Source organism: Accipiter gentilis, chromosome 16, assembly GCF_929443795.1.
Source record: "Accipiter gentilis chromosome 16, bAccGen1.1, whole genome shotgun sequence".
Classification (NCBI taxonomy): Eukaryota; Metazoa; Chordata; class Aves; order Accipitriformes; family Accipitridae; genus Astur; species Astur gentilis.
Genome location: NC_064895.1, coordinates 4,479,446 through 4,493,432, shown reverse-complemented (window position 1 = coordinate 4,493,432; position 13,987 = coordinate 4,479,446). Strand labels below are relative to the sequence as shown.

Below are 13,987 nucleotides of genomic sequence, written 5' to 3'. Positions count from 1 at the left end.
TAAGAATTTGGCTACCTTACAAACACTGCTAAGAACATGCCTTCTCATTGGTACCGGGGCCTGGAGGTGTCAATGATAATCTGAGGAAACTGCACGTGAAGCTTCTGTGAATTGGTTAAGGTGAGTGAACTTCTGCCCTTTTGGTTATATTAAATAATTTTATTTCCTTGTACTGCTTCTTTCCTTCCCAAACAGAAAGATATAGACATTTTGTGCTGACAGCAGTCCTTTGGTATTAAATTCTCAGGGGACATTAAGGGCTGCATATCCCTTTGGCTACGGGAACAGGATTAGGTTTCATGCTTAATTCCCCCACTGCATGCTGAAATTAGAAAGAAAAGTTCTTGGAAGGTAATCTAAGTTGAGCAAAGACTTCACTCTACTCACTGGGAAAACTTTGCAGACTTCACGGGCACAGCATTAGTCTAGCCTTTGGAAAAACGTGAATAAAAGCTCCATAAATAGGGCTGTAATGAAGGCTTCAAAAGGAGATACATAATAGTATGCCCAGGAGAAGCTTACTTTGGGTGATGTTGTGCCTACACCTGGTAAGAAGGGTGTTGAGGTACCTCTGTTCCTATGAAGGAAAGTCTCTTTGATTTCATCCAGTTTTCCCATGCTTCACTGTTTTCCACACACATATCCTATTCTTAAAGGCAGATCCCACAGTCTTTATTCCATCTTTGTTCCTCACTCTACTGGTTATTTGCCAGAATAATACTGAGGAAGAGAGACGCTCTGTGCATCTTCTCCATGCTCAGACACCATTAGCCCTCGGTGTCTCCTGGCATGAACTCAGCTTCCAGGTTTTGTCCCCGCTGTGGCAGCTCCTAGCTCTTTGTGTTGGCAAGGACCTTCTCGGATGAGCAGATAACCCAGCGGTACATTCCTACACAGATGGGAAGAGTAGGAACAGGAGCAGACATACCGACTGGCCTTCATGCCTTCCACCTGGAATGCCAGGAGAGTCTCCCTGGCATGAGGAGGAGGATGGGGCAGCGGTCTGCTCCTTGGTGTACCCATGGAGGTCAGGAGAGCAATCTGGCACCCAAGGTAGTCCCTGGGGCTGGCTCGTAGCGCTTACAGGAGCTAAGGTATTTTGTGAATTCAGGTCTTGAAAGCCATGTCACAGCATTAGATATGAGAATTAAAGGGTTCCGTGGCAGAAGATAGGGATCTCTTTCATACTTCTGAAGGAGAAAATGTTTTGAGAAATTTTCTGTGAATACCACCGCCCCAAAAAGAAAGTTTGCACATGCTATATGCTATATTTTGGGGGTTTTGGTTTTGGGTTTTTTTCCCTTCTGTTTATCATAATAGAAAATGTTTAGAAAAGAACAAAACTGATCATTTTTATGATGACATGGCACATTTCTGATGTATGTTGAGATTTATTACTAGCAATATTTGACTTTCATTTTGGGCTCTGAAAGCATGTAAAACTCAGTATTAAAAAAGCCTCACAACAATCTTCTGAAGCAAGTTTCTCTCTATTTTACAGGTAAGGAAACCAAGGCACAAAGAAATTAAATTATGTGCCTCAGGTAGTGCAGTAAGTCAGTGGCAAAGTCAGGAAGAGAATGAAATTCTGCAGTTATGGGTTAACTCTCTCTTCCTGCTAAGAAGATGAATCTCATCCCTAATACACTGTTTCACACCACCAGTATGAAAGATCATGGAAACTGGCCAATTTGCACTGTTAAAACTGTTGCAAAGCCAACGATTTTTTTTCCATCTAGGCACGAAAATGCTACTTAAAGGGTTAATTATACTGCTGCGCTGGTAAACATTTTTACTTGTTGCTGGTTAGACCCGTATTTAAATACTGACTGGGACAGAAGAGACTGAGCTGGCCCTGGACTCCCTTGTCTTGGTGTTGGGCATGGATATCGTACAACAGGATACCCCCACCGTGGCCTCAGGCAGCTCATCTTCCTCTGTCCATTCGTTGAGATCCGGGTTATAGCACTGAATGCACTTCTTGTATTTTTTCTCTATTTCATTCCAGCCACCCACTAGGTAAATTTTCCCATTAAGGGTGGAGGCGCCAGCCGTACTCACTCCGGTTTGAAGTGGGGCCACGTAACTCCACTGCCCCGTGTAAGGACTGTAACACTCCACAGGGAGAACGTCGACCCTTTCGGCTCGCCCCCCTAGCTGAGACCCTCCCATGACGTAGACCCTCTCCAGAAGGGACACCGCGCAGTGCCACCCCCTTGGGGTGCTGAGGCTGGACCTATCCTGCCAGCTATCCTTGCTGGGGTCGTACGCGCACACCGAGCGAGAGTAAGCGTTATTAATGTAACCTCCTGTGACCAGGATCCGACCATCCACCACCGCGCTGGCATGGCAGCACCTGGGCACCTCTAGGGGTGCCTTCATCTGCCACTGATTAGTTGCAGGCACGTAGCATTCCACCGAGGAGAGGCAGCCCTCCGAGTTGCGACCACCCACGGCAAAAAGGAGGCCGTTGAACACATTCAGGCTGAAGTGAGTGCGCCGCTGATTCATATTTGCCAGGTGAATCCAGGTGTTGAAACGAGGATCGTACCTGAAAGCATTAAAAGAAGAGGGTAACTGTCTCACATACGGCTCTGCTAAATTCTGCAGTGCTGTCTCTGTCCTACTACTGCTGCAGGTGCAACGTTGCTAAAATTTTAGTTAGTTGTTTAGCTTGTTAGAAGTCGGTGGAATGAAACTGGTATTCCTGGTTATATTTCCAAATAAACTTAATTTTTGATTGGAGGAAATTCTGTTTGTATCATTCAAACCTGGTATTATTTCGATGAAGTAAATCTGACTCTTCCTTAATTTGCTTTTGTACGCTAACCTCATTAGAATATTGGGAAGAGATACTTTCAACATACAATAGAAATTTTAGAAGTGTTTTTGCAATTTACGCCTACAGCAAAGATGTCAAAATTTACTCAAACTGTTTTAAAAAATGTTAGGTTGTGATTTATACTTGCATCTTTTTAGTACTTTCTAAATGGTAAGTATTCTTTCCCTGCCACTCACATGGGGTAAGATTTATGTGGAAAGAACATCTTTGCTTTCTAACACCATTCCTGTCTGAAATAAAATTCTCTGTCCTTGACATTTAAATGAGCAATTTTGAAATAGGAAATAGCAAATTATGACTCCTGAAGGAGTTGAGTGAGGTACATTAGTAGGCGCATACATTTCTCCTGTTGCACGCTGAGGGGACCAGAGAATCACATGAGAAAAAGACTATGGGAAAGTAAATACTAATTGTTAGCTGTCATTCAGCATTGTCACCTGCAGCTCTGAAGCCAAGGCCACAGACACACTGAGGTGACTTGACATGCTCGAGGTTAATGGCAGAACAGGGAGCAGCACCCATTCAGCCGTGGACCACGAGGATTTCCCCACCTCCTCCCCACAACCACGGTGCGCACCAAGCACACAGCTCCTTGTGAGAATGTGGGACATAGCTTAAAGGTAGAAGGTCAGGAGAGCGACAGCATAATCTCCTTTACGTGACATATTTTTCCGACAAAAAGTATATTACGCAATAAAATTGATCTAGAGAAGGTTCCTTGTTCGTTAACTTTGTATGTTGGTTGATGTCCTCAGGAGAAGTTACCTGAAAGTTCCTTCTGGGAGCAGAAAAAGCAGCATTGGTAGAGCTGTGGTTGTATATTGCCATTGCATGTCCATAAACTGTTAGTAGCAAAAAGCTGAGTTGTCTCACCTCCAGCCTTTGCTTCAAGCTATTGCGTGCTGTCAGCTTTTAGGCTGAACTATTTAAAAACTAGCATCACCCTTTTGACTACTGGATGTTTGGCTATGCACTCTTCTGACCAGTGCAGTCCTTGGATGACTACAGATAGGAGCTGTAATATTTCAGAAATGAGGTATTATTTGGGGTACACCACAGAAAAGAAATATAGCCTTCATGAGATGGTGACATTGTTTCTAAACTCTTGATAAAAAAAAAGCTGAAGGATATGAAATGCAGTATAAAAGCTGTTGAAAATATGGCAGACGGTGCATAGAAAGTCAAGATTCTACCATCTAAAAGGTGTTTTTCAGAACTTTCTGGGAGGCATCAGAAGCTCTTGAAATTTAAAAAGTCTCACCTTGTCTGACTCGGTACATTTTAATGGTACCTTAGAACATTCCAGAGCTTCCTAGTTATGTTCCTATTTATTTCCTCCACTCAGAGAAAGTTTTCTTGGTTTTCCTCACTTCTCACTGTGCATGTGTAACCATGGTGAAGTTTTTGCATAACTTCAGCTGCATATTTCTGTTCATTCAAACTTTAATATAGAATGGCATCCATACCTCCCCCACCCTGTCCCCCTTCTGTTTATCTGAGTGGTTCATGCTGCGTGTCACAAGCCAGCTTGGTCTATCTGCCTGCATCGTGTGGAATACATCTCTCTATCCCTTTTAAATAAATAATCAGTTACCTGCAGAAATTGCTGACTGCATGCTTGGCTTGGTTCCTGGCATCATTCTGGTCTTCCCCACCGGCCACATAGAGAAATCCATCCATCACCGTGACACACTGATTAAAACTTTTAGCAGGCATTTCACTCAGCTTCTTCCACCCGTTTTCAGGATCTCTGTATAAGATGTCTCTGCTAAGAGACTTTTCTGTTAGAGCTGGGCGTCCGCCAACAGTAACTAAGACTCTGAAACCTCCACGGATCCTTGTTCTTCTGGACTGAAGTGTATTCTGGTGATAAGGAAGCAAATGATAGTTCATGGCATCCACTAGGAGCTTATGGCAGTCTGCATCTTGCATCATTCTTGGCACAGTTTGAACATAATTGACAAGGTCTTGGGCTGAGATGGTACCGAAACGGATGTTACCTAAGAGATCGGCAGCAAACTTTACTCTTTTTTGGTCAAATTCCAGCCATTTTATTGCAATCTGGAATGCAACAATTTCAGAAGGCAACTGCAAGTCGTCATCTGCAAGAAGTTCATTAATCTGATCAAAAGTAAGTTTTAAGAACTGATCTGTTTCTGAAAATTCAATGAAGTTGTCTCTAATAAATTTGTGCGCTGCTTCCTTTGTTGTTTTTAGTCCGTATGTTTCTGCAATATTGGCAACATACATACAATTCTCAACACTAATTTCTTGGATTAGAAAATCACAGCACATCTTTACAAGGGTGTGAATCTGCAGATAAATTGCTGTGGAAATAATACTACCTATTGTATAAAGTGAGAGAGTAAGTTTTCCAGTGTAAGCATAGGTGATAACAGTAGCTAGACCCAATGGGGATACATCATTGAGGTCTACTCTTTGAGTGGATGGATCTTTCTTTAAGATGTTGTGGAAGTAGTCACTGCTTGAAGCCATCACCACCTTATGAACACTGAAGGATTTGGTTTTGGTACTGATAGTCAAGTCACAAAGAAAATTCTCTTGTCTCATTCTGCTTAGACCTTCCAAGAGATTTGGGCTATATGATGGGTCAGAAACTTCAGATGAGATGCAGCTGAAACCATTTCCTCCATCTAAGAGTCCATTCAAGCCATTTAGTTTACTGAGGGGGCCATCTTCCACGATGATAGTCATTTCATTGATATCTGCTTTGTTCTTTTTCACATTCTTCTTCTTAGGGGCCATGACTGCAATGAAATATTACAGCCAAGAGCTTGCTAAAAATAAAATTAAAACGTTTAGAGCTACACCACAGTTGTGATATTTAATAGCTATGTGACTATGCAACAAATCTAACCTTTGTCAATACATATAAATACCACAAAAGTAAAATATACAGGATAACCTATCTTCCTAGGACTATTATACTGTCCTAGATCGTAGTGTGGCTGCTTATTAATAACAATCAATATACAAATTGTGAAGAATACGCCCACAAGTAATTCCTTTTTTTTAAAAATAAAGTCATAAATTAACATTCACCTATTATCACCATGTTCAAAGACCTAAATTCTCTGAATGAGTTTTCCAGAGTGTAAAATTTAGTAAATGTATATTTAAATCAGCCAGGTTCTAGAGCTAAATTCATTAGTCTGAAGCAAAGGAAAGATGCGGACCCCCAACTTTGTTCATCCTTACTCCAGGGCGAGTACAGACTTACAGGTGACTTCAGAATTTGACCAGGAAATATTAAGAGTGGGAGAAATTCTTGAAGAAAAAAGCAAGATAAGACATAAAGAGAAAGTGAATTTTAGTATGATGTCATATGGATTTTGGATTTAGGATCTGCTCCAAACTGCTTCCACACTTTTGATTTTCTAGACTGATGATATTCTATTTCCCATGTCAGATTTGCAAATACTTTCTACTCATAGCACACTTTGCTTGCTTTTCAATATCAGTAATTTGAAATTTATAATCCTACTTTTAGGACTTTCCGGAGATTTAGGGAGAAGAAGTCTAACTTTTATTTGAAAAAAATGTCATGCAGACTCTAGCAGGACATGTTATTTTAAACGAGGTCTTTGTGTGTGAAGGTAAGAATTACTCCCATACAGTTATATTAGAACAGATATTTGAATTACATGTATCAACTCTAGGCACATTCCAGCCCTTGCTGAAATGAAGAGCCACATTTTTGTCAAATGCAATGTGAGATGGCCCCTAAATAGTCTTCAAAGGGGCTATTTCAAACAAATATATTTGTATATGCAAATATACCTTGAAGAAAAGCACTGATCTTCAATAACAGTTAAAACAGAATTGCTGAGATCAGCATTCAAATAGATTAAAATATAGCATTTCTCTCCAGTATATCCATTTATTTTAAAACAATTTCTACATGCTAATTTTCTTTGTGATCCTTGCATTCATGAAAACCAGAACATGAAGAAATGCTACTTCATGATAAAACAAATAACTGGATTATTTTAGATAACTTAATAAAAAGACTTCGGTAATATTTCAACCTAGAATCTCAGCACATCAATTTTTCCTTAAGCACACAGCACATAACAAAATGGTAATTTAATTATAGAAAGGAATGGTTGCTGCCTGCGAGCACCAGGATTTTTTTTTTTTTTGCTGCTGCTGCTGGGTGACAACCATGTGCAGAGCAGGCGAGGGAGAAGGCCATGTGTGCTGAAAGCGTCAGTGTCAGCCCGCACTGACGTGAGCTGCGATCCCCAAAATGTCGGTGTGCCAACGCAGGGGTCAGCTGCTGCCTGGCTCCCCCCCGCTCCGGCTGCATTCCAGGAGCTGCATCTGTTGAGAACTATCAGAGTCACCTCCCAGAATAGCAACCTCCCAGCAGCTTGCCATTTTAAGACAGGTTCAGTCAAAGGTATAGCTGGTGCTTTAGTACGCTTGGTTGTTTAACACAACTTTTGTTGCAAAAAGGTATGATGTTGCAAGTGTCGTGCGTATTTGTTGGCACATAGACTAAAGGCAAAACAAGACTCTGGGATGCCTTTGTATGTTATCCACATAGTTACAGCTTTGCATATTAGTAGCCACAACTTTATAGCTAGCAAGGGCGTATTCTTTTGGCAGTCATATTTGAGGTTCTAAATAGTTTCAGAGACCCATAACTTAAAAATTTTAATACATGTGGCACTTAATGTTTATTGCCTCACTGCATCATTGCAGAGCTCATTTAAATACGTGACATTTTAAGCTCTCTATTCAAAAATGTCCACTCTACAAAGTTTTTTTTCCTGAAAAACACTTTTCCGTCAGCAGAAATGTCACCAACCAGTTTAGTGTATAAGCACATAAGTGACAGGACATGCAAACCCAGTGAAACAAATCAAACGATCCTATAATAAATCCAAGTTACTGAACTTTTAAAACCCTGGATGATTTGGTTTTCTATAGCCATTTGCTTTCACCTAATTTATTTTATCTTAAGACCAACTCATGCCAAAGGATACTTGGGGTCCCAAAACAATGCATTCAAACAACCAATCCCCCTCCCCTTAAAATGTTATCTTCTAAACACTATCGAAGTGAAGAGTTAAAACCCCCTTACCCTCCTCAGAAAATTGTTGTCCCAGAGCTGTCCAAGAAGCTGTCAGCGAAAATGCCTCTTCCTTGGAAAACAAGAAGACGAAAAGAGAGCAAACGTGGTACAAAAGAGAGAGAAAGATCAGAGGCCACTTGGTAAGTCCCAGCTTGTGGTTTCCAGTGTGACGCTTTGCTGTCACAGGGAGCAAAAGAGACCGGAGCCTCTGCTCGGGTGCTCTTTAAAATGACCCCTCCTCTCCGTGCCTCGTTCCCTGCCTCTGCCCAGCCACGGGAGCTCAGCTTCCCCGGGCTGCCTGGCCTCCAGAAACCGCAGGGACAAGCCCAGACCCTCCAAACGCACACGTACAAGGGAGGAAAGGGAGGCGAAAGTGAAGACAGTAGATCCACAGCAGGTAATAATTGTCCCAAGTAATAGCAGGGAAGACCACTGGGTTCCCCACTTCAAAGTTGGGTGCCTGGGCAAAAGCCAGGATGCTCGGGGAGGGGGACGGGTTTAGATTGGACATAAGGAAGATATTTTTTACGATGAAGGTGGTGAGGCACTAGAACAGGTTGCCCAGAGAAGCTGTGGATGCCCCATCCCTGGAAGTGTTCAAGGCCAGGGTGGTTGGGGCTTTGAGCAACCTGGTCTAGTGGAAGGTATCCCATGGCAGGGGAGCTGGACTGGATGGTCTTTGAAGGTCTCTTCCAACTCAAACCATTCTGTGATTATATTATTCTATGATTGTGGTGGGTTGACCCTGACTGGATGCCAGGTGCCCACCAAAGCCGTTCTATCATTCCCCCTCCTCAGCTGGATAGGGGAGAGAAAATATAACAAAGAGCTTGTGGGCTAAGGACAGGAGAGATCACTCACCAATTACCGTCATGGGCAAACCAGACTCAGCTTGGGGAAAATTAACTCAATTTATTACCAATCAACCAGAGTAGGGTAATGAGAAATAAAACCAAATCTCAGAAGACCTTCCCTCCACTCCTCCCTTCTTCCCAGGCACAACTTCACTCCCAGATTCTCTACCCCTATCCCTGCAGCGGCACAGGGGGACAGGGAATGGGGTTTAAGGTCAGTTCATCACACGTTATTTTCTGCCGCTTCATCCTCACCAGGGGTAGGACTCATCACACTCTTCCCCTGCTCCAGCATGGGGTCCCTCCCACGGGAGACAGTCCTCCATGAACTTCTCCAATGTGGGTACTTCCCATGGGCTGCAGTCCTTCATGAACTGCTCCAGCGTGAGTCCCTTCCATGGGCTGCAGTCCTTCAGGCACAGACTGCTCCAGCGTGGGTCCCCTGTGGGGTCACAAGTCCTGCCAGAAAACCTGCTCCAGCATGGGGTCCTCTCTCCATGGGGCCACAGGTCCTGCCAGAAACCTGCTCCAGTGCAGCGTTCCCACAGGGTCACAGCCTCCTTCGGGAACCCACCCGCTCCGGCGTGGGGTCCTCCATGGGCTGCAGGTGGAGATCTGCTCCCCCGTGGAGCTCCCTGGGCTGCAGGGACACAGCCTGCCTCACCATGGTCTTTCCCACGGGCTGCAGGGGAATCTCTGCTCCGGTGCCTGGAGCATCTCCTCCCCTCCTTCTTCACTGACCTGGGGGTCTGCAGGGCTGGTTCTCTTATATGTTCTCACTCCTCTCTCTGGCTGCCGTTTTCTGTCTGTCCCAACTTTTTTTCCTTCTTAAAAACGTTATCACAGAGGCGTTACCACTGTCGCTGATTGGCTCGGCCTTGGCCAGTGGCGGGTCCGTCCTAGAGCCGGCTGGTATGGGCTCTGTCGGACACAGGGGAAGCTTCCAGCAGCTTCTTACAGAGGCCACCCCTGTAACCAACCCCGCTACCAAAATCTTGCCACACAAAGCCAATACAATGATCTAAAATAACCAGCAGGAAACACCAAGGAAAAGCTGGCAATTTAGTTCCACTTTCTTAGGATTTCGGTGCTTAACTCTGAGCAGAGGGAAGGAGATGTCCTGATGGGGATTCACAACCACGTCCTATTTCTTGGAGTTAGCCTGCTGCTTCTGTGAAGACTTGCCTTGGCTGTCAAGGATACCGGCTCACATCCCCTGATATATTTGCAGAGAGATGTGAACTTTGATCTTCTGTCTCACAAGAAGCTATCCTAACTTGTGGGTTATACCATACACCGGAATAGTTGACCTCCACCTCTTGCCAGTCAACCTCAGGAATAATATAAAGCCAAACCTCTGCATCCCAGGAGAATTTCATCCTACGGGGAAGATAAAAGAGGTGTGAGCGACTGCATGGGATGGGGAGGATATTGGGGAAGTGGAAGTTAGAGAAATGGAAGATTTCCTCTTGGCTGTACTTTGTGTAATGTTTCCTCTGGTAGATTTGTTTGATTGCTTCCAGGCTTGGATGGGCTATTACAACTAGTGCTGCAAAATAACACTTGTCATTTTGAACACAAGGGCACCACTGTACTAGTGGAGTTAGTTACAAAAAGTTACAAGATAAAAATGAAAAAACAGAATAGGCAATCAAACATGTGAAATGAGAGTGAAGGAGAGGGAGGTAAAGACAAGCCCTCCCAACGGCAACAAAGTAACCAGCTTTCCTTAGGAAAAACAGGGCCACCGCTGTGAACAATTAAGGACAAAGCCTTATTTTAAGACATGTTTTAGGAACTTCTCCTTACTATACTACATTTTTTCTCATGTGTAGATTCCTACTGCCTCAAATATGCAACTCAGTAAAACATCAATTTAACATGTAGGATGACATCTATCATCATCTTAACACATCTCAATATATTCTAATTTACCAGTTCAAGCTAATTATAAAATTCCTTACATGGACAATTAACCTTAGCTTTTTTTTGAAGCTCTGCTTTAACAGGATCAGCTGTAATGATTTTTACACAAAAATTATGTTCCCCACTGTGATTCATGAGTTTTAAGAATTTGTAAAAATTAGCTTTTCTAGATAGAACAGGCATATTTCTAAAACAAGGCTCCCGAACATATACATATTAGTGAACCTGAGTTACTCAGTGTTCCCTTTTCTAACAGCTCATGCACCCACTTTTATCAATTTTTATAATTTTAAGATATCCTAAAAAGCCAATATTTTTCAAAGAAAGAGTACCTTTTTTTCTTTTGTCATTTTTCAGTTGCTTTTTTTTTTTGTAAAGGGAATACTTCTCCAGAATGAATACACTATCACAATCTGTAGAAAATAAAAGATTATTCTAATTTTCATACCTTTAAAATCTACTAGTACATTTTAAAATAAATTTAAGTCTTATTCAGTCTCTACAAATGTGTTTCCAACATCCTTATATGATTCAGTGTTGAAAAAAACACACAAACAACAATGGGAAAATATCCCCACTGAAAATACAAACCCAATTTCTAATTTCTGGAAAACGCTGAACATGCTTTGAGCTGTGCAGTATAGAGATAACCATCTTGTGGGGCATGCCTCAACATCTCAATGTATTAATGCTGACACAATCAAACATCTCCCATAGTTCTGAAACTTTGCGTGTACATTACAGCAGAAACCATGAAACCTTTAGTTACTTGGTCTTCAAGATCAGAGGACAACTGATAGCGTACTTGGCTATTATGCGGCATGCAAGCTGGTCTTGGAACTAGTCATTCTCATTTTCCATTAATTTGCACACAACAAAGTCTTTTAAAAAATAAACAGTACCAGGATTAGCTGCAAAACATGATACATTTTTTAAAATAAAACTTTGATTTAATATGTTTTTTAACTTTGAGATATTTTTAACAGTTTCCTTTATATCTTGAAAATAACCTGTCATCTGATTATTTTCTTCCCAACGGCATAGAAATTAATTACTATAAAGTATTTTGATATTGACTGAAGTCCTTGCAATCAAGTTACGAATTATCTTCGCAGTTAAAAGAGGGGGTAGTACATTTTTTGGCAGTATCTTAAGCCTGTCAAGATGTATCCTTTTAGGTATGGGTGAATCCTGGGGAAAAAACACCTCATTTGCTCCATAATCAGCTGGTCTATGTGAGTGACTAAGGGCAATACTATCAATCCATGTAGCAGTAGCAGGTCATGTAGTAATATTTTAACATTGGGGGGGGGGGGGGGGGGCGGGGGGGGGAAGTGCAAACATTTCAAGAGATTTGTTCTTAGCCAAATAAACAAGAATAATTATTATTTGCTCCATGTGCATAAACCAGAATCGGCAATAGAGAAAGTTCTTCTATCAGCAAAGATAGGCCTTAAGGCAATTACAACCACCTTTTCTAATCCATGCACAACCACTACTGCACTCTTTCTGGAAAATATAAAGCCTTTTTTTTGAAGTCAGCATGCTTTGACTTGTTGGCAGAATGCAAGTGTCACTAGCCATGGCCAGATGGAGATCTACCTTGGTCAACTAAAGACGTTAACAAAACTCAGGTTCAGCTTTAGATCATGACTGCTTTGTTTGCTCTGAGCCCTTTGTGTACACTCAGCCAAATACTATGCACCCCCAAAGCCCATATTTAGTTCACTATGATAAATAGTTATGAAAAATATCTTTAAATGTATTAATCTAAATGTATTGAGTAATCATACCAATAATGCCTTTAGGAAGGCTGAAGCTCCTCATGCAGAATGGAGACACTGTGAAAGCATATTGAATTTCAGTGGGAACTGCAGTCTTTTCAATAAAAAGATGGAAAAGAAACAAGTTTTCTTTTTAAGCTGCTGAATAAACATACAAACTACTGCTGTTTAGGATCAGATACACGGGCCTTGATTTCACAGAGGGTAGCTTTGAGGAACTCTGTTCAGCAGAACACCCAACCCCAGGTGGGTCACTCAGACCCCCTCCAGGAAGCAGACCTCCCCCAGTACTCAGTCACTTACCCCAGTTCATTGCCTAATTTTGCCCAGCCAAGCCTCTCACATCGACCCACCCCCTGAAACTCTCACCTAGCTCTTCTCCTTAGCTCATACAAACCCTATTTCTCTTTCTGGTTTCACTCTTTTCCTCGGAAACTCACCAAGGACTGGCAGTAGGGCATGGAGAAGACCTTAGGGATGAGATGAGAGTTTGTAAGCCTTGGAGCGGAGCTGATGGCATAACACAGCTCTCCAGTGTGTAGTGACAGCGCAAGTATTGGAGTTATATTTTGTGTGTGGCAACCCCACTTCTTCCTAACAGGAGTCTGGCATCATTTGCCAAACAAACAAATCCTCATAGCAGTTGGCATCAGCCAGCAGTTTTGAAGGACCAAGTAAACTTGGAATTCTTTCCTCTGCAAAAGTTATGACAGGCAATATGAGAAATGCTGCAATTAGACCTGGGCTAGAAACATTTTTCTTGTTCCAGGAAAGTTTTTGAGATTTGAAGTGTTTTCTTCTTCTTCACTGGCATGAAACCATGATCTTTCAGAGTAACTGGGCAGAAGTGCAGCAAGGAGATTTTCCTCATCCCACAAAACCCAGTAACTTGATAATTAAGGCTTTCAAACAACATATGGGAAACCCAGCTCCAATGGCATAATCCATATGACAATCTGAGCCTCAACTTCCCTAAACAAAGATGACTTTAACCATAATGCTGGTGTGGGCTGAATCTCTCCCAAGACTTCTTCTGCATAAATGCTATTTTGTATAAGTAATTTCGTATTATTAGGGCCAGAAAAATAAAGGAAGAGTAAGCAGTTGCAGATGACCAATTTTAAGGTAGGGTTGATGAAATCTGTACACACTGTGATGATGAGTTAAATAGTTCTGTAAAATAAAAGATTGTTGTGGTTTAACCCCAGCCAGCAACTAAGCACCACACAGATAAAGAGTGTTTAATAGAACAGAAAGGAAGAAAACAATAATATAACAATAATAATAATAATAGGATTGGAATATACAAAACAAGTGATGCACAATGCAATTGCTCACCACTCACTGACTGATGCCCCGTTAGACCCCGAGCAGTGATCCACCCTCCCCAGGCCAACTCCCCCTACTTCATATCCTGGGCATGTCGTCCCATGGTCTGGAATATCCCTTTGGCCAGTTTGGGTCAGATCTCCTGGCTGTG

The 13,987-nt window shown here is 42.2% G+C and overlaps 1 protein-coding gene across 1 annotated transcript; it reads right to left on the bottom strand.

The window, feature by feature from the left end:
* Positions 1–1,818: 1,818 nt before the first annotated feature.
* KLHL31 (kelch like family member 31) lies at positions 1,819–8,049 on the bottom strand. Its single transcript, XM_049819388.1, has 3 exons — positions 7,953–8,049; positions 4,437–5,640; positions 1,819–2,551 (listed from the first exon to the last, which is right to left on the bottom strand). Exons 2-3 carry the CDS (start codon positions 5,606–5,608, stop codon positions 1,819–1,821), a joined length of 1,905 nt encoding a protein of 634 aa, XP_049675345.1. The 5' UTR covers positions 5,609–5,640; positions 7,953–8,049.
* Positions 8,050–13,987: the final 5,938 nt, after the last annotated feature.

Bases quoted from the DNA above. Each gene is read 5' to 3' on its own strand.
- KLHL31 (XM_049819388.1), bottom strand. From the start codon at position 5,608: ATGGCCCCTAAGAAGAAGAATGTGAAAAAGAACAAAGCAGATATCAAT. The intron at 2,552-4,436 runs GTAACTGATTAT...TAATGCTTTCAG, and splicing joins GCAGTCAGCAATTTCTGCAG to GTACGATCCTCGTTTCAACA.